This window comes from Ictidomys tridecemlineatus, chromosome 4 (genome assembly GCF_052094955.1).
Source record: "Ictidomys tridecemlineatus isolate mIctTri1 chromosome 4, mIctTri1.hap1, whole genome shotgun sequence".
Classification (NCBI taxonomy): Eukaryota; Metazoa; Chordata; class Mammalia; order Rodentia; family Sciuridae; genus Ictidomys; species Ictidomys tridecemlineatus.
In genome coordinates, this window is record NC_135480.1 from 141,714,289 (window position 1) to 141,738,397 (window position 24,109).

The 24,109-nt window shown below is 43.1% G+C and overlaps 1 protein-coding gene across 2 annotated transcripts in view; it reads right to left on the minus strand.

Moving 5' to 3' along the window:
• Mamdc2 (MAM domain containing 2) overlaps positions 1-15,798 on the minus strand; it is a 160,770-nt gene extending 144,972 nt beyond the window's left edge. The window contains exons 1-2 of one of the 2 annotated variants that reach the window (XM_005324096.3): positions 15,344-15,792; positions 14,892-15,005 (exon numbers count right to left, since the gene is read on the minus strand). In XM_005324096.3, coding sequence (XP_005324153.2) covers positions 14,892-15,005; positions 15,344-15,377 — 148 coding nt within the window. In that variant the 5' untranslated portion in view covers positions 15,378-15,792. Of the gene's footprint in view, positions 1-14,891; positions 15,006-15,343 lie in introns of both variants that reach the window. The other variant, XM_078047543.1, reaches the window with a different exon arrangement.
• Positions 15,799-24,109: the final 8,311 nt, after the last annotated feature.

Consider the following 24,109-nt stretch of genomic DNA (forward strand, 5'->3'; position numbering starts at 1 on the left):
AGGACTTTTGTTGCCCTTAGACTTGTCCTGTGTTTCCTGCTTACAACCCTACCCATTTAAGTTCCAATGTCTTTTTCCATAACCCAAGCAGGCAAATATTACATTTTACACATTTTTTTTTGTATATAAGGAGACTTGACTCATTTTCAAAACAAGACCATCAAGATCATCGAGAACCAAGTTCTCCTGGACTTTGTCCAGAGAATGCCGGGCAGTCGTGGGGATCCTTTGAGTGAAAGACTCTCACAGGAGTTTTCAAATTAATCTCTTTAACTTGGAACCAGGCAGAAAATTCTTCTGTTGTCTCAGGGCTCTGTGCCATTTCTAAAGGAAAAGAATGACTTAAAATTTCCTCAAAATTAGAATTTATTTGCTGGCGGGGCCCCTGTTATGGAAGAATTTAGAAGAGGTAATGCTTTCACACGGCTTTCTTAGTCACTCACATGGTAACTCAAGCAGAAAAGTTTCCTGCATCAAAGTGCAGCGAAAAGGCTAATATCACAATTGCTTATTTCCCTCACAGAATACAGACTGGAACCAGAAATCCTGTTATGGAATATAGCTCTGCTTCCTAGGATCTCTGTGACCTGTCAGTGTCTGTACGCCTCACTCCTCATAGCCCTGCAATGGTGATTAAAATAGGACCTGGTTCATGGGGCTGTTGAAAAGGTCAAATTAGTTAAGACAAAATTCATAGACCAATATGTAGATAAGAGTTAGCTGTCAATCACTCCACAAAGGTTAGCTTTTGTTTTAACTACTATTATTATTTCTATCACAAGGATCCTTTGATAGCCCATGTCAAAAGTCAGTGGGAACAGAGAGGAAACATAGCAAAATGGTTTTGTTCTTAGTCTTTGGAGACAAACCTAGGTTAAAAATCAGGCTCCAGGGCTGGGGATGTGGCTCAAGCGGTAGTGCGCTCGCCTGGCACACGTGCGGCCCAGGTTCGATCCTCAGCACCACATACAAACAAAGATGTTGTGTCTGCTGATAACTAAATAAAGATTAAAATTCATTCTCTCTCTCTCTCTCTCTCTCTCTCTCTCTCTCTCTCAAAAAAAATCAGGCTCCATCAATTCCTTGCTCCTTGACTTTGGGAATGTTTAAAAAAACACTAACCCCATTTCTTTACATGTAGAGCATCTTCCTTACTGGATTATTATAAGAACTCAGTGACTTGATGCATATAAAGCACCTACCAAGATGTTTGGTATGTAAAAATTGCCTATTAAATGTTTGACAAAATAATCATCATTATTCATTTTCCTACTGGATCATCAGGTTTAATAGCAACATGCCCACTCAGTGCTCAGGAAATGCTTGCAAACACCCCATTGGTCTTTGAGTTTGTTTAGCAACTCTGAAATGATATCTAAAGATAAAAAAATAAAATATAATATGCCAGGCATCGCCCTCAACTCCCAGCTGAGGGTGTCTTGATGGAAAGTCATTCCACAACACACTTGGTGGCTGGTGATGGAGACTAAAAGAAGATTGAAACACCGAATCCCTGCTGCTCACTCTCCAGGCTTGCTCCTTTGTCAAACAAGGAAAAGTTTTTAAATCATTTGAGTCTCCAATCCAGTGTCTTTTGTGCATGACTCCGATTCACTGCACATTATGACAGAATGATGGTGAATACTATCTATTTTTCCAAGACCCATTAATTTTCTAAGAATTCTTAGACTACCAGGCTAATATTAGGCTCAGCAAGAGATGGCTCATAAATGTGTCCAAACTTGCTTTATGACAAGAATATGCTCACAAAAGAATGAATGACTTCCTGAAACCCAAAACGACAAATGAAAGGGGTTGATTAAAAATATAAGCCATTTTACACCCTTTTCATCGCTCAGCAGTTTTTATTGTGAGTAGCTGTGATGGTAGAGACAAATGGCTGAAGGGCTATTCTAAGGGACGGAAAAACTTTTCTTAGCAATTGAGCTGTCTCCTTTCAGTTGTTACACAAATAGGTCATCCTCATTCTCTCTCAAAAGTTGCTTAATAGCATTCTTGACAAGCAAGAGGGTCATTTGGATCAAGCTTGAACATGACAGAAATTAAGACATCATCGGTAATTATTGATCTGTTTTTTAAATGAAATGGTTCAAAAACCCAACCCCATAGCCAGTAAAACTTATTTTTAGATTCAGCATTTTTTTTTTCTTTTTGGTATTGAGGCTTGAACTCAAGGGTGCTTTACCACTGAGCTACATCCCAAGCCCTTATTTATTTATTTATTTATTTATTTATTTATTTATTTATTTATTTATTTATTTAAAGACAGGGTCTTGCTAAATTGCTTAGGGCCTCACTAAGTTGCTGAGGCCTTGAACTTGGAATCCGCCTGCCTTAGCCTCTTGAGTCACTAAGATTACATGGGAGCCACTGCACCCGAAGGATTCACCAATCTTTAAAGCATATGTATGTAAAGTAAATAAGTCCTACTTCCCAAGCCCAGGACTAAAAATGCAATACAATGCATCTTTAGATGTATCTCCAACATCCTTCCTCTTATATTACACAATATTCGGTACAGATCCATGTATGGGCACTTCAAGTATTTTATAGTGACAACAAAGATAAAAATATATATTGGTTGATGTATATAGTCTAGGGCATATTAGGTTTTTTTTCAGGGTTTTTTTTCTATTAATCAAATGTGAGTTCCAAAGCGCACTAATCTTCAGTGTTGATTCATGAGGAAAAAACTGAAGTTTAATTCACATTTTCCTCATCAGGATTTTTGAAAAAGGGAAAAAGTTTTCAGAAACAGAGGTGTGATTTCAGATACTTCTTCCCAATTTTCAGGATTTATAATGGAAAACCAAAGGATTTCTTTCCACAAACTTTATACTTTAAAATTGCCTAATGCAGAATCAAAACACACTTCAGAAGAAAATTCTCCAACACCCTGCCTTTATATCTATCTTCAACAAAGCCACAGAAATAAAAGAAATCTGTAGAAGCTTAAAACGGAAAAATTTCCTAGTTACAGTTTCAGAGTAAATAGTCTTCATCATAAAATATTGGTAAGCAAAGGAGGGAGGAAGCAGCCTCTCGGAGAAGCAGAAGCATATTAAAGTCATCTTCATTATAAGCATAGCCCCAAATAACACTTCAGCTCTCCTTGGCAGTGAGGCAAAAGTTTTTCAAATAAGGAATGGAAATTTCTCTAAGCATCCAGCTAAGTTATATATCACATTGTTGTATGGCAACACTGCCATTCTGTTGAGAGTAATAAGATGAAGAAGTACCAAAATTCTTGTCTGGTAGGATAGCCAGCTTGCAAAAACACATTTATCTGGGTACACTTTTAATTCTTTCACAGTAGGACTAGATGAATTTGAAATTTAGGAGTATTCCTTAAGACTGCCAAAGTATTTTAGGTCAAGCTGTAAATTTTCCCTAAGTTCTCTTCCAAGATTATGCTGAAGACTGAGAAGAGAATCCTTCAAATGATTCCAAGAGCAAATTCTAATCTTCTTCTGTTAAGGAAAAAATAAGTAAAAATTACATTTCCTGCCTCTGTTTGACAACTTCTCTAAGGCTTACTACTGCATGGGAGGTGCACTATAGTAGCTGAGGATTGAGGGGAAGAGTTGGAAAGTTGGAACATCAATATTGGGCAGAGGCTCCCCCCTCTCTCTCACCGTGAACCCCCTAGTCTGTCCCCTTTGGAGCTAACCTCTGGAAGAGCAAAGAAACTGTCTTATTCTCTGGTGGGGGCAGACCAGGGCCAAATGAAACTCAAGTCTTTGGAGCCGGAAAGCTTGGGTTGCTATTCTCCACTCTTACACTCTCTGCAATGCCTTGAGACGTTATTTTAATCACTCTGTTTCATACTTCCTTATTATTAAATTCTGGCAATAACAACCTTCAGGATTTTGGTGAAGGTCAGAGATAATGACAATACATGTGTTTGGCAGGCACTCTGAAAAGCCATCTATAGATCACACACCCTAGCTATTATGCAACTGTCTCTTTAGGGTTCCCTTTGACCTTCTTACTCATAGCTCTTCTGGCAGAAATAGAATAGGTTATGTCACTCAAGTTTCCTTAGACCTAAGACACCCTCTTGCGTCTTATCAAAGTTTCATTTTTGTTTTTATTGAGCAGGTTCTGGGACACATTATAATTACCACAGATTCAGCCAAATCTCCTAACCCCACTGCATTTACAATAAAAATAAAATTTCACACATTTTTTTTGGGGGGGGCGGGTAGCAGGGATTGAACTCAGGAGCACACCAACACTGAGCCACATCCCCAGCCCTATTTTGTATTTTATTTAGAGACAGGGTCTCACTGAGTTGCTTAGTGCCTGGCTTTTGCTGAGGTTGGCTTTGACCTCGTGATCCTTCTGCCTCAGGCTCCTGAGCGCTGGGATTACAGGTGTGCGCCACTGCACCCATCAAATTTCACATATTTTGATGTTAACATTCCGGTGCCCAGAAGCCACTCAGCAGAGGGCTCTTGGGTTATAGGAGCCAAAGCCATTCATATGTCTTCAAAGCTTCTGAACTGCCCAAGTGGAATCTGGGTCTAACCCAGAACCAGTGAGGGAGACCCCCCTCTTTTGAATCTACCTTCTTTGCTGGTCCCTTCTCCTTACTCTATAAAAAGCTCAAGTAACCCCTTCGTAAAACAAAACAGAAACAAAAACTTCATCTCAAGTTTCTTTGTAGGTATGGCTGAATCTCTCTCCATGTAGTCAAACTGATTTGCTGAGAAATCTCTACCAGCCATCTGCATTTCCCAATCATTGATCTAATCAAGACATTCTGGTTCTGCCTCATCATCCCACTGAAACTGCCCTCATTCCAACACTAACAGTCTCTTCATTGTCAATACCCGGGCAAAGTTGTACTGTGCCCACCATCTCTGCTGCACTGGACTCTGATGATCATGTCCTACTATTAAAACTCCTGACTCCTTTGGCTCCTATGACCTTTCACCTTCCTAATTCCCTCATATGTGCCAGATTCCTTCTGTTCTTTCATATCCTCATCCCTTCCTATGCCTAATCTTTTTTTTCCTCGTATTTTTTATTGGTGCATCATAGATGTACATAATGGTGGGATTTGTTGTTACGTGTTTGTACATGCACACTATTTAAGAATATTATTTGGCCAATATCATTCCCCAGTATTTTCCTTCCCCCCCCCCACTTCCTCCACTCCCCCTGGTCCCTTTCCTCTGCTCTACGGATCTCCCTTTGATTTTCATGAGATTCTCCCATCCCACATATGACCCTTGAACTTCTGAATTTGGCTTATTTTTGCTTCACATAATGTTCTCAAATTTTATCCATTTTCCTGCAAATGACATCATTTCGGTTTTCTTTATGCCCGAATAAAACTCTGTTTGGTACCACATTTTCTTCATCCATTCACCCACAGATGTACACCTTGCTCCTGCCTAATCCTGACTGCTCCTCTAAATCTCCCTTCTTAGCCTCTGCTGTTGTCACTTCCTACTTCTCCTCTGGCGATATCACCTCTGCTCAGATTCTAACCACTACCCATGTTGAAGGTTTGCACAATCATAGTCCCCCCAGCCTGTACCTGACCTTCAGCTTCTTATCTCAAAGACTTACTGGAAACTTCCATTTATGTGTTTCCTAGGTAGGTCAGAACATATATCTTTTTGTATCCTAAACATGGTGTGTCTCTTGAAATTGTTCCAAATCTTGGTACCGCCAATCAAACAGCTGCCTAACATAGAAATTTGGGAGTCCCTCTCTCTCTAGCTCATCACTTCTACCCAATCAGTCGAGGTCTGCCAATTTATCCCCTTGTGGCATTGTACTTACTCTTTCCCTTTCATACCTGACACCCCTGCCCCAATTCAGGCTCTCATCTCTCAGACCTCTGGATAGTTCCCTATTTAGCATCCCTATTGCTGAGTTCAACTCCCTCAAATTGAGCCCTCTGCAGCTACTGAATGAACAGGCAGGTCCAGCAGGGGGGTAACCAATGTCCATTGTTACACAAATAGTTCTTTCAGAAAGACCTGCCTATTCTTCCCATTTGTGTATTCCTGCTCAGATATAGCTTTTTAGACTTCTTATTTATGTTAAGAGCTAACAAATATCCTTTCAATAAATTCCTTTTGTGCTCAATTTAAACAATTGATGCTGCTTGCAAAGAAAAATCCTTGACTAATACACAACTCATTTTACTCCCCATCATTATAGATACTGGTCTATGGCTGCCACCAAGGGCGGGGACCAGCTATGTACTCCCTGTACTCTATGGAGTACATTCTCAGACTACTGATATTGTGCCTGATGGGCAGTAGACACTCCAAGGCTTGTGGACAGAATAGATATTCTTCAGCTACCTTTTCTATAAAAAGTATGATGCTATGAAGTTATGATATAATACTACTTGTTTTATTATCTTCTTCTTAGCCTCAGAATATCCTAAAATACACATAAATTTCTTACAAAGCACAGAAAGCAAATATTCTGGCAGATCTAACTGAATGGCAACCTGATCCTCTGACTCTCCCATGTGGCTCATCCCTATATAAGAACTTCTTTCTACAGGAAATATTCTTCCCTGCTTTTCCCCATCAAGATGGGTACTGTTGATGCCTCTTCCACAAGTTCCTTAGAAACACCAGTTTTCAATGACTAGTTCAAAGTCTAATAGCCTTTTGCCAAAAAACGCTTTTCAGACCAGCAGGACTGCTCTCAAGGTTAGACTGTGATTATTTGTGATGGCAGAGGATCGAGGCCTTCAGGCCGCCCTGATGGGTGAATACTCTAAGAGCTATTTGTTCCTTGGCTTGGCACAGATGAGGCAGACCAGGTATTAATGAGGCAAACTGAAATACTGTTTTGCTGTTATATCTGGACATTATAACATAAGCCTCTGAAGTCTTTGAAGTATTATGGCATGAAGGACTATTAAACACAATCTCTTCCACCACATGGAAAAAATTCAAGCATTTTTTAGTTTTATTTTTCTACTAATTTATATAAGAGCCTTAGAGATTAATTAAATTCACAACATTTGTTGATACTATATTCTCTTTGTCAGGTACTGTTGGGAGGATGTGATCTCTGTTCTCAAAGAAGTAACACTTGAAGAGGTAATGGAGTGGAGACTCCAATTAAAAGACACAAATAAGAATATTTACAGGGTGAAAAATGAGGAGAGCCATGGGAAGGGAGGAAAAGGAGATATTTATTTTATCTGGGACAATCATGGAATGTTTTAAGAAAGAACTGGACCTTAAAGCATGTATTAGTCTGTTTCACATTACTACAGTGAAATGCTCAAGACAACCAATTTTATAAAGAAAAAAGGTTTATTTATCAAGTTTAAGACTGTGTAGCCCCATTCATTCGGCCTCTGGTGAGGATGGCATATCATGTTGAGAACAAATGTAAAAGCAAATTGGTTACATCTTAAACTAGAGAAGAATGAGAGAAAACCTGGGCAAGTTCCCACAGTCCCTTTTAAGGGCACGTTTCTAATGACCTAAGGACCTCTCATAAGACTCCACTTCCCCAAACGCCCATTCTGGGGACTAAGCCTTTAACACAGAGACCCTTGTGGGGGACAGAATGAAAACTTAAACCCCACAAACCATAGCAACATTTAAAATAGGTCAGAGTGGGGAAGAAGAATTAAAAAGTGGAATAATATGGATACAGAGGAGTGCAATCAGAGTAAGAGGGCAGAAAGTAAAGGGTGTGTTGAGTAAACAGCACATTAGAGATGATCGGGAGAGAAGAGCAGAAATATGATATGAAGAACATCATGAAGGACCTAAGCAATTTTCACTCTGTCCTCAGGACACTGACAATCATCAAAGGATTCTTAACAAGATGGTATTTCTTCTTTCTTGTCTGGAGGTGCAGGGGGTGCTGGAAGGCATTCTAATGCATAGTCCTCAACCATGGACCCCTACAGTCACCTAGGGAGCTTATTTGTTAGTGTATGGTGGTTGTTGTTGTTTTCTTCACAATGCTAAATCTGGTCCCATTTCTGGCCAAATAGATCAGAATCTCTTGGTGTAGGATCTGATCATGACTACTTTTAAAGACACTTTTAGGTAATGTCTAGCCATGTTGGGAACCATTGCCTTGATCTAAGGGAATCATTCACAATAGAAATTTCTGATTTATTCTTGCTCCTAAGCATCCTCGCTTATTATGAGCAACCTATTCTTCAGTGTTGAGCACTGCCTTCTTCCAGATAGACAGATCACTGAACACTGTGAGAACCTAGGCCTGAATACATGAATGCATTTATATGATTAAGACAAGCATGAGACAAAGTGAGGAAGAGTGTTAAGATATTTGGCAGATGTGAAAACCAGGGTCAACCAGCCGAGATGCACAAGACATGTTCACATATCTGCTAGTCCTACTTACTGAGATGACCAAGTTTCTATTAGCATAACTGGGTTTCACTCCAATTTTTGAAAATCAAATGTTGTTTAATAAGAGAATGAAATGGGGCCACTCCTAGGGTGACCTAAGTAAAGAGATTCTGCTATTTAAAGAACCATTGCTTTTTGTGAATATTATATGCCAAATGCAAGTCACAAAATATTTGTTAATTATAGGTTAAGAATTGAAGATAAATGAAAGCATAAAGTCCAATGACAAAAAAAAATCACATTTTCCTCTGGACATATGGGGATCTTGGCTGACTTCTGCAGTTATTAAGAAGGAAAATATCCTAAGTTCTCGGGCATCTTTTTTGGGGATCAGGCCAGGATCTGGATAGTAACTTCCTAGTCAGCAGCTGTAATCGGAGTAGGGAGGAACTCAGACTGGGTGTTGGCCTTGATAGGAAGTGATTGGCCATACAGAGCCTCCATCCAGTGGAGTCAGTCCGGGCAGAAGGGGATGTTGCTAATCCAGACACTGAAGTTCCAAGTGGAGGGGTCAGAAAAGAGGGTTCCAGAACTCAGACTGACTGACTGACAGGGAGGCCAAGGGGTAGGGACCTGCCTGAGAGCAGAGGGGAAGAGAGATCCCCTCTTGATGCGTTAAATGTATTAGTACACGTAAGGCTTACAGCAATCTTATGAGATTGGCACTGTCATCATCTCCTTTTATAGTAGAGGGAATTGAGATACAGAGTGGTTAAATGACTTGCCCAAGGTCACACTCCTTGAAAGTACAGAGTCTGGATTCTAATCCAAGGTGCGCAGCTCAGAGTGGGTGTTTACCTCTAGGCTTGAGCTGTTCCTCATGCTAAGAAGCTACCTTTGAAAGGGCAGATGAACCAAGAACACAGAAGAAAATGCATAGGATACTTTCATGATTGGATACTAGATTCATTTATTCAATAAAGTCATTTAGTCAGCAAAGATTTGAGTACATTCTATGTATCAGGCTCTTTTCTATTGCAGGTAGGCAGGATCCCTATGCAACTCAGAGAGTGAATAGATGTTACCTGGCGAGGCATAAAATGTAGTGTTTTATGGGTCTGTTAGGCACAAGCACTGCATTTTGGGATCCACGTTCTTCTATGCATCTGGCAATATAATTAACCTCTGATGTAGTTTCCAACACAATGGAGCTCCAGAGTCCAGGACCCAGTGGAGACCTGAGCTGTTACAGCAATGCAGAAAAGAGAACGGATGGAGAGCCAGGGAGACAAGGCCCTGCCCCTGGGATGACACTGACTTGGTCTGTGACTATGACTGGCAGCCCATCTGACCCCTAGTGGACTCCTCTATAAAACGAGCAGCTTGTACGGGATGATCTCCAAAGCCCAGTTCTAGGACTGAGGCTCCTAGGCAGAGCCAAGGCCACTCTCAGGCCTAGCACGCAATAACCATGCTTAACCTGACAGCAGTAATATCAAGGCAGCACCAGGGATTGGCATATGAGGCTGTAGGAATAATCTGGCCGGATTTCTAGGGCCATCTTTCTGGGAGGCACCCAAGGAACATTCCAGACTTGTGCTGGCTTCCAGCCTCTACACATGGGAGATACTTTTCTGCTTGGAGACCTTCAAGAGAAGAGTCAGCAGAGGGAATGCAGGAGCAGGCAACCTCATGGGGGACAGGAATTGCCTTAAGAACTTGGTGATGTGGGATGCTGAAGCAGCCTTCCAAAGTCAGGAAAAGAGCTGTCATTGGCAGGAAGGAGGGGACTGGCTGTCCTCTCCCAGGAAGGTCCCTTGGGCTCCTGGCCAGGCTTTTGGCTCCAGCTGGGCTTCAAGAAATCTCAGGGAGGATTCATCACTGTTAATAATAACTGGCACATGACTGAGTGCAGAACTGAAACTCTGGTGGCCAAGGGTGTCCTTGGAAGAGAAGGAAAAAGTTTGGGCAAAGGAAGAGGGTATCAGAAAGAGACACACACGTGTACTTACAGGGTGATTCAGGTGCACTTTACCATGACCCCCAGCCCTGCCCCTTGGTTAGGACAAACCATGACTACTTTCCAGCCTCAGATACTATCACTTATTCTAAGATAAAAGAATCATCCAGATATTTCTTGTGTTAGGCGATTTCTCAAACCTTGACCTCTATAGAAGAAAAACAAGGTAGGTCTTCTGTATAAAAAGGCTTTGAGCAACAATAAACATTGGCAAGAATGTGGGGGAAAAGGTACACTCATACATTACTGGGGGGGGGGGGCTGCAAACTGGTGCAACCACTATGGAAAGCAGTATAGAGATTCCTCAGGAAACTTTTGAAATGGAACCACCATTTGACCCAGTTATCCCACTCCTTGGTTTATATCCAAAGGACTTACAATCAGCATACTACAGGAATGTAGCCATATCAATGTTTAAAGCAGCTCAATTCACAATAGCTAAGCTATAGAACGAACTTAGGTGACCTTCAACAGATGAATGAATAAAGATAATGTGGTATATATACACAATGGAATATTACTCGGACTTCAAGAAGAATGAAATTATGGCATTTGCTAGTAAATGGATGGAGCTGGAGATGATCGTGCTAAGTGAAATAAGCCAATCCCAAAGAACCAAAGGCCAAATGTTTTCTCTGATATGTGGATTCTAATTCACAACAAAGGATGAGGCACTAGGGAAGAATAGAGGTACTTTGGATTAGAGAGAGGGGAGTGAAGGGAGGGGAAGGGGTGGGAAGAACAGTGGAATGAATAAGACATTATTACCCTGTATGCATATATGATTACATGACCTGTGTAACTCTATAACCAGAAGAATAAGAAGTTGTATTCCATTTGTGTATGATATGTCAAAATGTATTCTACTGTTACACATAACTAATTAGAACAGATTTTAAAAACAGTGTTTTGGATTTCTTTTTTTAACCTCCTCTTCATGGGACACATCTTGGCAATCCCCTTCTTCACCCACAGCTTAGTGTTCAGAACATCTGCTTAAGGAGCAGCACCTGGATTTTTTTTAATATTTATATGTATTTGGACACAATACCTTTATTTTATCTATTTATTGTTATGTGTGTGCCGAGGATCGAACCCAGGGCCCCACAGGTGCTAAGAAAGTGCTCTACCGCTGAGCCCCAACCCCAGCCCTGGATTTGGTTTTATCTCCCTCCTTGCTTCAGTTTTTCCTATTCCTTACTTCCTCAGAGAGAGTTAAGGTTAAAGGTGGGAAGCCACAATGTCCAAAAATAAGAGTGAAGCCAAAATCCACTCAATGACTAATGAGAATTGTGAGGCCAACTGTATGGTCTCCAAGAATCCTCAGCCAAAGGGCTTCTGCCCCACTGCTGGCATGAGGAAAATGGAATGAACACTCTCAATTTTTGCTGAGGACCATTGGTCTAAAGGAGTTCCAACATTTTCTGAACTGTGGATGAATAAGGATAATTTTTGTTAAAGACAAATGAACGAATAAAGAAGATTTTTTGTAGGATAAATCCCTTATTTCCTGGGTTTAATTCAAACCTAAGATTTAGAAGCAAGTTCAAATTTGAGTATAACATAATTTCACTTCCCTTGACAAGTTAGGAAATTTAAAAAAAAAAAATCTACAAAAAGCGTAGGAGGAAATCAAGAAAATGGAACAAACATTGGCAAAACCAGAAAGTAGATAATACTGGGCAGCAGTGCCCAGTCACCTGACCTAGTATAGCCACCTTTCCCTGGGGGAAACTCCACAATGGTACAATCCAAGCCAACATGCTGCCTGGTCAAAACTTACCTATTCTGTATCCATTGGGAGATGAAGCATATTTCGGAGTGACCATGAACTAGTGGACATTGGAATATAATCAGAGATGCTTAGAAACCTAATAGTCTAGATAAACCAAAGGACGTCAGATACAATTTCCAGCAATAGAGGAGTAGATGATTCTAACTACTCTTAGACACGACCCTTCTACAATGAGATTCTAAACTGTAGACTTGTGTTTAGACTTAACTACCTTCACTGGGCTTTAGCATTGCTTTCCCCATTATAAATTAACTTACTGACCAAGGGCATACAGAAGTACCATTTATGTTCCAAGTGTTTGTGGGCAAAAATCTCTGAAACTCATAACATTTTTTTGGTGGATCCAGCACACAGAGGTGAGTGGAACCTGTTTCAAAGGGTTTATGCAGCAAGATGAAGTAAATTTGCAAAGAAGTTTGTGAACAGCTAGCCAAATTTCAGCCTGAGACAATTTTTATTATTTTTAATTGAACAACCTAGAAATGGGTTTATAAGGGAAATTCTTCGTGATGGCAACCACAGCACCTGGCACACATTTACCTCACTGATCCAGAGCCCACAGTGGACCGTTAGGATCTCTGAAACACTAAATCTGTAACGATTGAAGCCTGAACTGCCTGCTCCACCCTGGACTGGTCAGAGGAGAGTGAATGTACTTCCTCTAGCCAGTCAGTTGTCCCGGGCCTGAGCCAGGGGGCAGGAGGGGAAGCCACAGTGCCTTCATTATACTATTAAACTGTAATCATCTTTTTCTATAAGCATCTTTCTGTTTTCCCTGAAGGAGAACAGTTTAACTGCCACCCTGGTGCAGAGGTGCCAGCTCAGCAGAGCACTTCCTGTGGGCCTGGGAGGGACTTGTGCTCAGCAGGTTGTGGCATGCCCACTGACCCAGAGGCAGACTGGGAGGGTCCCTATCTTGGTAGAGGCTGGCAGGAACTCAGGCTCGAGAGGAGCCCAGGACGCAAGATTTAAGTTCACCCTTGGGGGTTTCAAAGTCATTCCTACACCTTGTTCCTAGACCCACTTAGGCCAAACAGCATGGATGTGTGTGTGAGAAAGAGGGGATGGGGGAGAACAAACATCATGGAAGTCTGAAGTTCTCCAAGTGTGGTCCCCAGAGGAGCAGCAACAACACCTGGAACTTGTCACAAATTTTCAGGTCCCACTCCAGAACCATTGAATCAGAAACTCAGGGAGGGGGTCAGCAAGCTGTCTTAATATGCCCACCAGGTCATTCTGTTGCACATGAAGTTCAAGAAGCCTTGTTCTAGAGAATAATGCTCCCCCAAACCAGTCCCATGATACATGTAAGGCCATCTCTCAAAATGCTTCACAATAACCAGAATAGAAAAAGGGTTCGGTGGTGAGATTAAAGATTCTTTCCTAAAGCCTTTGGCAAGGTACAATCTCTGTGATAAGAGATCAAAAATTGCCTTTTTCCAAATATCCTCAAGTAAACTGTAATAGTCAAGATGTGTCAAGTGTTGGGGATAAAGATTGCTACTGAATTGGTTTCTTCCTATTTCTTCTCTTGACCGGACAACTCAGAGTTGGCCGCTTTGTGACACTATGTGACACAGACCAGCCAATTGAATATTTGAAGACTCAGGTCCCCACCTCTGCAAAAATGATGCTAGCATCACCTACCTGTGAGGCCCAGAGAAGTTCATGTAAGCAAGCCCCTCAAAAGAAGTCTGGGGATTGAGCTGTGGTGACAGTTTAGGCCTTCTCATCAGGGTTCCCGGCTCCACCCTTCTCCAGGGAGTCACGTTGTATGATGACAACTGATTTGGGAGATGGGGTGAGCTGGTTTCATTTATGGTGCTGTCTCCATGATAGGAGATTGTTTTCTAGTCCAAATGGTTAAGGGTGTTAGGTTTCTATATGATGGTGATGTTAGTGACAAAGAAGAGAAAGAAGGAGGGACACTTGGTGCCCGCTATTGGGTACTGGGAACTAATATTTTTTCCCTATATAAATGAAGATAGGAAGACACATCTGAATTCCCCACATTTAAACTTTGTTATTGCAACACAAACAATGTGGAGTAGTGAGACCAATACCCTCCAATTGAATGACCTCAAACATTCTGTGGTGAAATTTCCTCTTTTGTTTAGTGCTGAATCATATACAGGAGCCAGAGGACAAAAGTCTCAGCATTGGGTGCCATCACAGAAGTTCAGGACCATTCTGGCTTTTGTTGTTTGCCCCTCCACTCTTTCTTTTTTTTTTTTTTTTAAACAGTGCAGGGATGGAACCCAAGGCCTTGAGCATGCTAGGCAAATGCTCTCCTACTGAGCTAAATGTCTCCTGTCCAAATATCGGGCCATTCTGCAAAGCTGGACAAGAAGTCCCATCCAAATTTCCCAGCTCACAAATGTGTTCCTTGAAGACCAGAAAAAAAGGATGGCCTGAAGGGGGCACACAGCTGGCAGGTGGCAATCATTAGCAATGCCCCCGCCCTCCTTTCCCTTGTTAAGGAGTGCTGGGGGGAGGTGCATATTCTCAGAGCTCCTAGCCACAGGCCAGGTAAACAAAGAAAACCTGCCTTATCTCTTTCTTGGCCATCCCTTGCAGTACAGCTGAGGGTTGGAAGGAGGATCCGTGACTCACACTTTTGCTCCGGAGGGGATTTAACTCCAAGATAACATTATCCATGTGGGGGTAAGGGATAGAAGCCAACTAACAAATTAGAAAGTTTACCTCGGGGCGCCTCTCCATGGAGCCCCCTTACCTTCCTCATTTAAAATCCATGGCAGAAATGCAAACACCGAGTCAAAGGCACAAGTGCCCTCTTCAAAGGCACAGGACCCAGCGGGCAGGTCCAAGGCACCAGCAAGCTGCAGGGCTGCAGGCACAAAGCGAGTTTCAGTTCGTGCTCCCTCGGGGGAGCGCTTGCACCAACCCGGGGGGACCATCTGGTGAAAGTGGGGGGATGGGATGCGGGAGGGGGCGGGAGAGGGATGCACTACCTCCCCCAGTAGCCACGGGGACTTCGCTACGGGACCTCATGCCCACTCCCACCCCAGGCTTGGCCAAGGGAGAGAGATTAACGGCTGCGGAGAAGGATCGAGAGGCGCCCTCGGATGGCCCAGCCCAGCACCGCGAGCCGTGCCACCGGGGTAGCAGGAGCTGGAGAGAGCCGCGAGAGCGCCCCCCGGGGGTCCTCCCTCGTCCGGGCCTTACCTTGCACCACCAAGAGGACGCCCCTTAGCAGCATGGTCGTGCTTCAGGGAGCAGGGCTGGGCAAGGGATGCAGGCTGCCAAGTCCGGGACCGGCTGCTGGTGGTGAAAGGGAGCGGGGAGGCGGGGGCACTGGGGCCCAGGAGGGAGAAGCCCAGAGGCAAAGTTTGCTCCTGGAGCTACCCAACTTTGCAAAGCGGGCGGAGTGGTAAGCTGGAGGTGCCTGTGTGGAGAGCGTCGCGACGCTGGGCTTCAGCGGGCGGTCAAACCGCGCGGGGGCCCCCTTGTCCCAGGCGACGCGGGAGCTGCTCAGGGACACGACCTCACAGTTTTTAGCAGCTAGCCACCGCTGGAGGAGAGGAGAGGAGAGGAGAGGTCGGCACGAGGTGCCTTCCTTCAGGATTTTAAAGCTTGGGACCAGACCTCTTGCTGACACTTGGAAGGGGCAGGCCTTCCAGCAGTCCCTCCGCTGGTTGGGACCAGAGGCGCCTGCCCCGCCCATCCGCGGTGGGAACCAGCTTATTTCAGGGGACAGCCTCTCTGCATCTGGCATGTCAGTCCCGCAGGGTTGGCCCTAATTTTAACTTCTGCTCCCCAGAATGGAAGGAAGGGGAATTCTTTTAGGACAGTCTAGAGTAAAATTTGGAAAAGGTGGGTGGAATAAGTTTTATATCTCAGGAGTTTCAGTATTCATGGTCCAGTATTATTAACCCAGGAATACCCCCACCCTCTTTTTTTCATCCAGTGGAATTTGTGGCATGCCTGGTGCTCTGCATTCCCTCTGTTCAGTGAAATGGGGACATTCCACTTCTCCAAAAAACCATGATAGATTGGTCAGTAGAAGCTTCTAAACCGGGATGTGAAGGATGGGGGCTGTTCTTGGGGAGAGGTTACTTCTGAGGAATCTGTTTGATACAAGTTTGCTTTGAGCACTAAATGGGTCTCCAAAAGAAAACTCCCTCCCCCCAAACTTAATCTTCCTTGTAATTTTGTGCAGAAGGTTTTGTACCTGGTGTTCTCAAGCTAGAAGGTGCAGCAGAGTCTACTGGAGTGCTCCACCCAGTAGATCTGGGATGGGGCCCATGATTTTGTGCATTCCTAACCTGTTTTCAGGTAGTGCTGCTGATGCTGCTGGTCTGGGGACCAGAATTTTGAGGATCATTAACCAAAGCCAACTTCTGTTCAACCATCAAAGCCCTGTACCCATGCCTTCACCTGGCTTCCAGAGTCTGGATTTTCCTTGTCTTCATTGACAGCCTTCCTCAGTCTCTTTTGCTGTTTGTTATCTCTCTGATCCCTTAACACCTGAGAGCAAGTTTTGTCCTTTAATTTCCTATTTTTTTCCCATCTATTCCCTAAGTGATTTCATCAAGTCTTATAGTTTTAAGTAGCAATTATAGGCTGATGACTCCCAAAAGTACATTTCTAGACCATACATCTTACAAACTCCAGACTCTTTTATCACATTGCCACTTTAGTGTGTTCGTTTGGATTCTCCAGAGCTATCTAATATTTACCAGGCCCCAACATGAATGGCTCATGTTTCTTCCCAAAACGGCCTCTTGCCTTCCTCTACCTCATCTCAACTAAAGGAATTTTATTTTCTTACAGTTGCTTATGACAGAAAGCTTAGTCATCCTTGACTTGTTTCTGCCTCTTAAGACAATAAACAAACCTGCCAGATCAGGATTCAAAATACAGCAAGTGCTGACCCTGGTCCACATTCATGTTCATGACCTGATTGACACATGCCACCATTGATGTCAGCCTGAGATATCTCCCTGTTTTTGGCTTGCCCGCCCCTCACCCCTGACTCTATTCTTTTTTGGGGGTACTTGGGCTGAACCCAGAGGTGCTTAACTACTGAGCAACATCCCCAGTCTTTTTTTAATATTTATTTATTTGTTTGAGACAGTGTCTTAGGAAGTTGCTTAGGGCCTTGCTAAGTTGCTGAGACTAGCTTTGAACTTTTGATCTCCCTGCCTCTACCTCCTGAGCCACCATGCTTGGCTCCCACACTCCATTCTTAACACAGTGGTCAGGGACCGTCTTTCAATACAGAAATTGGGCCATGTCTCTCCTTGGTTCAAGATGAAACATCTTCCCAAATCATTTAGTAGAACCAAAGTCTTCCCAATGACCTACCAAGTCCTAAGAAACCTTCCTCAAGCCCCTTATTTCTCTGACCTCAACCACCTGGCTTACTTTCTTCCAGCCTCACAGACCTCTTGGCTGGTCCTCAAACACAGTCCAGCTGTTCTCTCTGGACTTTGCATTGGCTGTTCCCTCTGATTGAAATGCTCTTCCCCTAAGAACCATGTGATTTGTTGCCTAGAGAGGCAGATGTCACCTTCAGTATTAGGAAACTTAATAGCCTTCTCTCTAATAAGGAAAAAGTGTCTGGATCATTTTTAAAAGAATATGGAAAAATTTTCATGAGTTTTCAGTAAACAGTGATTCAAATGATCTAAAATCTGTTTGGCGTGTGCTATTTAGTATATGTATTTTATCCTTTGCCTCAGGAAAGAGCTAATAAAAGTGAGTATTTATCGTGTTCACTATTATAATTTTTTTTTAGGAACAATCTCATTTAACCTTCACAAAAGACCTACAGGGCAGATACGATGATTATTGCTATAATTTGGATCTGGAATGCCCCCAAAGGTCCAGATGTTAAAGGCTTAGTCCCTGAGCTACAGACTTCAGTGCTATCGGGAGACAGTGGCAGCCTTAAAGAGATGGGACCTAGTGGGAGGTCTTCATGTCATTGGGGGTATGACCTTGGAAGGATGGTGAGACCATTTCCTTTTTCTCCTTTTGTATCTAAGTCATAGGTGAGAAGCTTTGCTCTATACAGTGCTCCCAAATGCCATGTGCTTCATCACCCTGGGCCCCAAAGCAACAGGGCCAACTGATCACAGACTAAAACCTCCCAAACTGTGAGCCAAAATCAATCTTTTCTCTTTATAAGTTGATCATCTCAGGTTTTTGTTATAGTATTGGAAAGCCCACTAATACACTTATCCCCCTTGAATGGATGAGGAAACTGAGCTACAGACTTCAGTGACAGCAAATGATAGAGACAAGACTCAAACCTACATCTACTTTATTCCAAAAGCTTATTATCTCCCTTGTCTTATATTCTTTTGAACTTCTTGCCCATAGATGATACTAAATATCTGATGAATTTCTAGATTCAAAGAGATATGAATTCAATTGAAACTTCAAAACACTATTTTCAACCAAGTAAATTTTCAGCCACTATCAAACTGGTGCTCCTTTTCTCAAATACTCACAGAATAATTCAGAGTTTTAACATTGCCTTAGATTTATGTTGTATGTCCCAAGCTACAAGAAAATGAGAAACTCCAAAGCCCTGTGGAGATATGTAAAAGATTTAAAATATGATTTAAAACTTCAAGATGCCATCAGTTATTATCACCTGTGGAAAACAGAATCCTTACACATTAATACAAACATAGTCAAGATAAGAAATCTATTTGGCATATAACTGCATGACTCCAAGGACACATGATCCTTAGTTACTGGTGCAGGTCAGGGTATCTGGGAGGCAGACTCTGATTTTGAGTCCCATGTGCAGGAAGATTACTAAGAGGTGCTCTTGGGACTAACACCCAGAGTGGGGAGGAGGAGACTGGGCCAAGGGAGGAGTGAGATAAAAAGCAGGCTCTGCAAAGCCTCTTCTAACCCAAGGGAACTTGAGTTAATGGCCCACCTGATATATCCTATAATAGGCTGAAATGACCAGGGCTTTATACAGCTGCCTCTATCAGTCTTTGGATGTGGCCCAGCCTGGGACAGGTGTGAGCTGGCTCCTTGCACTGAGGCTGTCCTGAAGGGGCCAGAAACTGCAGGCTGTTTGATAATACTCTCAGATTCTGGGACAACAAATTCTTCCTTGAGAGGGGTCTCAGGAGAGTACATCAGTGTCCACTACAGACATCTGCAGAGAAAGGAAAGGACACTGCATGTGGACAAAGTCAGGAGGCAAGAAGAGGGCCAAGGAAGGAATTCAGAGAATCAAGAAATTACGTATGTCAGCCAATTCCTTTGGTCACTAATCATGGAGCCTACATGGCCATGGTACTTCATCATCATTTAGGAAAACAGGGTCGGCCTTCAAAGAACCTGTCCTCCAAGATATAGCTTAATCAAATGCCTGTTAAGTTCTGGCTTGTGAAAGCCCTCAAGGTTAAGGTATTATATGTTCATCAGTAGTCCCTTCAAAAGATAAATCTACATCCCCAAACTTGTGAATCTGACATTTTTGGGGAAAAGGGACTGTATGATTAGGTAATTATTTTAGAGATCTCAAGGTGAGATCATCCTGGACTACTAGGTGGGCCCTGTATCAATGACAATGACCTTCTAAGAGACAGAAGTGACAGACACATAGAAGGTCATACAAAGTTGTTGGAGGGATTGGAACAATGTAGCTCCAAGCCAGGGAATGCCTGGAACCTCTAGAAGTTGAAAGAGGCAAACAACAGATAGACCCCTAGAGCCCCAGAGGACCATAGCTCTGTAGACGCCTTGATTTTTGAATTTCTGATCTCCAGAACTTGGAGAGAACAACTTTCTGTTGTGATAATTTGTTTGACAACTGTAGGAAACTAACACAGATTAGTGTTACGCATTAAACAAACATGCCAGGTGCTTAACGTGGATTCTCTCATTTGATCTGTGCAACATCCCCATGAGGTGGACATCATTATTCTCCATTTTATAGACAAGGCAACAGGCCCAGAGGGGTCAATTAACCCACTCAGATTTACACCGTCAGCCAGCCAGTAGCCAGGATTTGATTCCAGATGTCCCACACCCCCGACATTATACCACACTGGTCCTACAAGCTTCCTTTTTACAAAGGCCTGTCTCTTTACAAAGGCTGCCAATAGCACACACAAGGGAGATGACCTGCCATCTCTGTAGGGACCCTGTCTTTACTGGGCCTGTCCTGTCCTCGCTGTCATTAAACAGACTTTAGTAGTAATCTGCTTTAGTAGTACCACTTTCAGCCTAGAGATTTCCAAATTCTTGCTTCTCACTTTCTGTGTCAGACCAGAAGGTGAAACACAAGTTCTCCTCACAGGTGTCTGTGTCACTCACATGCATCGGTGTCTCTCTCAGAGCTGGGCGAAGCATTAGAGAAAAGTTTTATCAGTGGGATCAGACAAAGAAATCCGGCTGATGCTGGCACCTCATGTACTCATTGACACATGCCCCAGCACAGGCTGTCCTCAGTGCCACTCTCCCTTTTGTTGCTTCTCTCTCCTTTCTAGTCATTCTCATGTGTTACAAAATGATAAGTTCAGAAATCATTTTCTGAGCACCTACTATGAGCCCGATTCTGAGCTTGGTGCTGGAAAGCCAGCAGTGAACGAGATATATTCTCTGCCTCCAAGACAGGAAACTGACCCAAGAAAAGAGGATTCCAATAAAATATGAGAAAGAACCAAGGCTGCAAAGAAAGAGTCTCGGGATCAGGGAATAATATAAATGAATGAAGTGGGCTGGTATTGAGGAGGCAACAGAACTGATGGGGACTGTGGTGAACTGGAGAGGGCAGGCCCATTGAAATGGCCTGGGATCAGCTTGGCCCATCTGTGCATTTTTCAAAAGAAGCCGAATATTTAGGTATTTAAGTAATAGCTCCTGATTTTCAAATGTTGTCAAGAAATTAAAACAAGACAATTCAACCCTGGTAAAGGTACAATAAAACCTTTTGGGAGGTTATGTTTGATTTTTGAGCTTCAGTTTGCAGCACTAAGGTAGAAGTATTACTTCTAAGTGAGTAGAGACAGAGTGGGGTAATGCACCTCCCACCTCCCCAGATGGGGTAGCCAGGTGCATGCGACCATTCTCACTCTACGGAAGAGAAAATGGAGTTAGGGTCTATGTGACTTAACCAAGACCCCCTCTCTAAGTGGCAGGGACAGGATGAAAAGCCATTGGTTTGCCTCCTATTTGGCAGTATTTGGACAGGCAGAAGGACTTGGTGTACCTTAGATCCTATGCAGATGTGAAGTCTATTAATAATAGTATTAATATCCTTTATTGTCATCATACTTTGCCTTCTTTTCATATGTTATGTATTTTCAAATAATGTTGATGAATATCTTTTTCCTCTTTTTATATCTCAGTCTCTTCTGCTCTGCCCAAAGATGTTGTCTCTGGATTCTTGTCTGCTAGTCTGTCTCCATTTGCCTCTCCCTCCCCTCCTCTTCTGACTCTCTGATGTGCTCTTTCAGGGCTCACCTCTGCTGCTGTCAGTTTATTTTCAGTGTTTCTTTTCTTAAAAAATGTTCAACATGTTTATTAGAATCATTTAAATGTATAAATAGACTTATAAGGATTGATAAATTTACTGTAGCTGATCATTATTAATATTCATGTTTTCCAGGAACCTTTAAAATATATCTTTATGTGAAGTTTACAAAAGTCTATACTTGTCTTCAGAAGTAAGAAAAGGCCACACTGGCAGTCTACACTCAGTGTTTCGTGCCTTGCTTTTACTCTGCCTCTTTCTGTCAACACATACACCCTGCAACCCCAACTCGTTACATGCTATCAGGTTGAAAATGAGCTGGTAAAACAATTCCAGGCTGTCAATTCCTGCCAATTCCAGGCCAATTCTTGGCTGGTCTGGTCAGCGACCTCTGACGCATTCCAGCAAGAGATGTCTGTGGGCTCTGCCCTGAGGCCAGTTGTGTCCCTTGGTTACTACCCAATACCATCTGCCTCTCACCCTCCAATGGCCAATCATCCACCTGCTGTGGATCTGAATCCTCACTGTGAGGGACCATGGCCACGGCTGGTCAGTTCTCACGAATCTCTTTTTATTACAAAATATTTAGCTCACTGTTCAAATTGCCACACTCAAATGACCTGAATCCACAGAGTAAGTATTTCTTTTAAAGTGAGTATTTAAAAGGAAATAGATCCTTAAGCAGATGCTCTCTTTCTATCGTTCCTTTCTTCTTCTGCTTACTCCAAATCCCAGCTTGGAGTGAGACATCCTTCAGTACCTCTTGAATGCAACCTCTTGGTTCTTTTTAATCAAAGTTCTCTGGGCCGATGGGTCACAGTAATAACACTACTGTGTTCTGTGCAATGCTTGTGATGTGCCAGGCAATCTCATGGTCAATGCAGGGGAAGAAACCAGCTGAAGAGTTGAGGTGATTTGCCCAAGGATATGGAGTCCTTTTGCAGTTGCTATCAAAGCTCTCTCAACCTCTGTGCTGGCATCTGACACCAGGAGGGTTTGAACAGATACTTTGAAATGTCCCCTTTGTCAGATGCCTCATCTTTTCCTTCACTTTTTTTTTTTAAGCAGGGGTGAGCCCAGGAGGGGGAGTTTCTCTCTGTCCCAGGGAAGTATTCACACCCAGAGTACTCATGCCAAGTGTTTTGTTTGAATTAGATTCAAAGCTACCTCTCTGTTGCGTGTCCACCCCACTCCTCCCATCCCCTCTCACGCATCTCCTCACTGGCCACTCACCCTCCCCAGATGTGTCCTCATTTCCACCCCTGGGTGTTTGCAAATGCTCTTTTCTCTGTTCAGAATCAGAATGGCTTCCCCCCCTTCTCCAGTTGGTAAACTTGAGTCATGGGTGGAATTGTGCCCCTTCCCACCCACCCACATGTGTATGTTAAAGTCCTAACCCCCAGTGCCTTAGAACATGACCTGGGGTTATTTCTATTGTGATTAGTTCAGATGAGGTCATCCTGGAGGAGGGTGGACCCTCTAGTTCAATGACTGATGTTCTTATGAACAGAGAAGATTTGGATAGACACACACACACACACACACACACACACACACACACACACACACACACAGAGGGAGAACACTACATGAAGATGAAGGCAGAGATGAGGGGGAGAGTTCTAAGAACCGAGATCACCAGCAAATCACCAGAAGCTGGGGAGAAGCTTGCAGCAGACCTTCCTTCACAGCCCCCAGAAGGAACCAGCTCTGCTGATGCCTTGATTTCAGACTGCCAGAACTGTGAGAAGATATATGTTTAAGCCACCATTTGTGGTGCATAGTTAAGCTGACACACTCCTGGTCTCAAGACCCAGTTCAAATCTTTTCTCTTCTACATCTGCTTTCCTGTGCTACACTGTGTGTATTATGCTGTGTCTTAGTCCATACAAGCTGCTATAACAAAACACCACGGACCGAATGTATTATATATAGCAGAACTCTTTTTGGTGCCAGGGATGGAACCCAGGGGCACTTAACCACTGAGCCACATCCCCAGCCCTTTCTTGTATTTTCTTTAGAGACAGGGTCTTTCTGAGTTGCTTAGGGCCACCCTACGTTGGTGAGGCTGGCTTTGCACTTTGGATCCTCTTGCTTCAGCCTCCCAAGCTGCTAGGATTACAAGTGTGTACCACCATGCGCAGCCAGAACTTTATTTCTTATAGTTCTAGAGGCTGAATGTGTGGGGAAGGCCTACTTCTTCACAGACAGATGTCCTCTCACTCTGTCTCCCATGGCAGAAGGGATATGAGGTCTCTTTGGACTCTTTTTTTAAAAGGATATTAGTCTCATTCATGAGACCTCTACCTCTATGACCAATCACCTCCCAAAAGCCCCACCTCCTAATGCCATCACTTTGGGGATAAGGATTTCAGCACAGGAACAGAGTGAAGGGTGTGTACATGGCATTCTGCATTAGAATGACTTTTGTCTATGCCTCTGTTGTTTACAACAGAAGCTGAGATTTCAAGGGCAGAAAG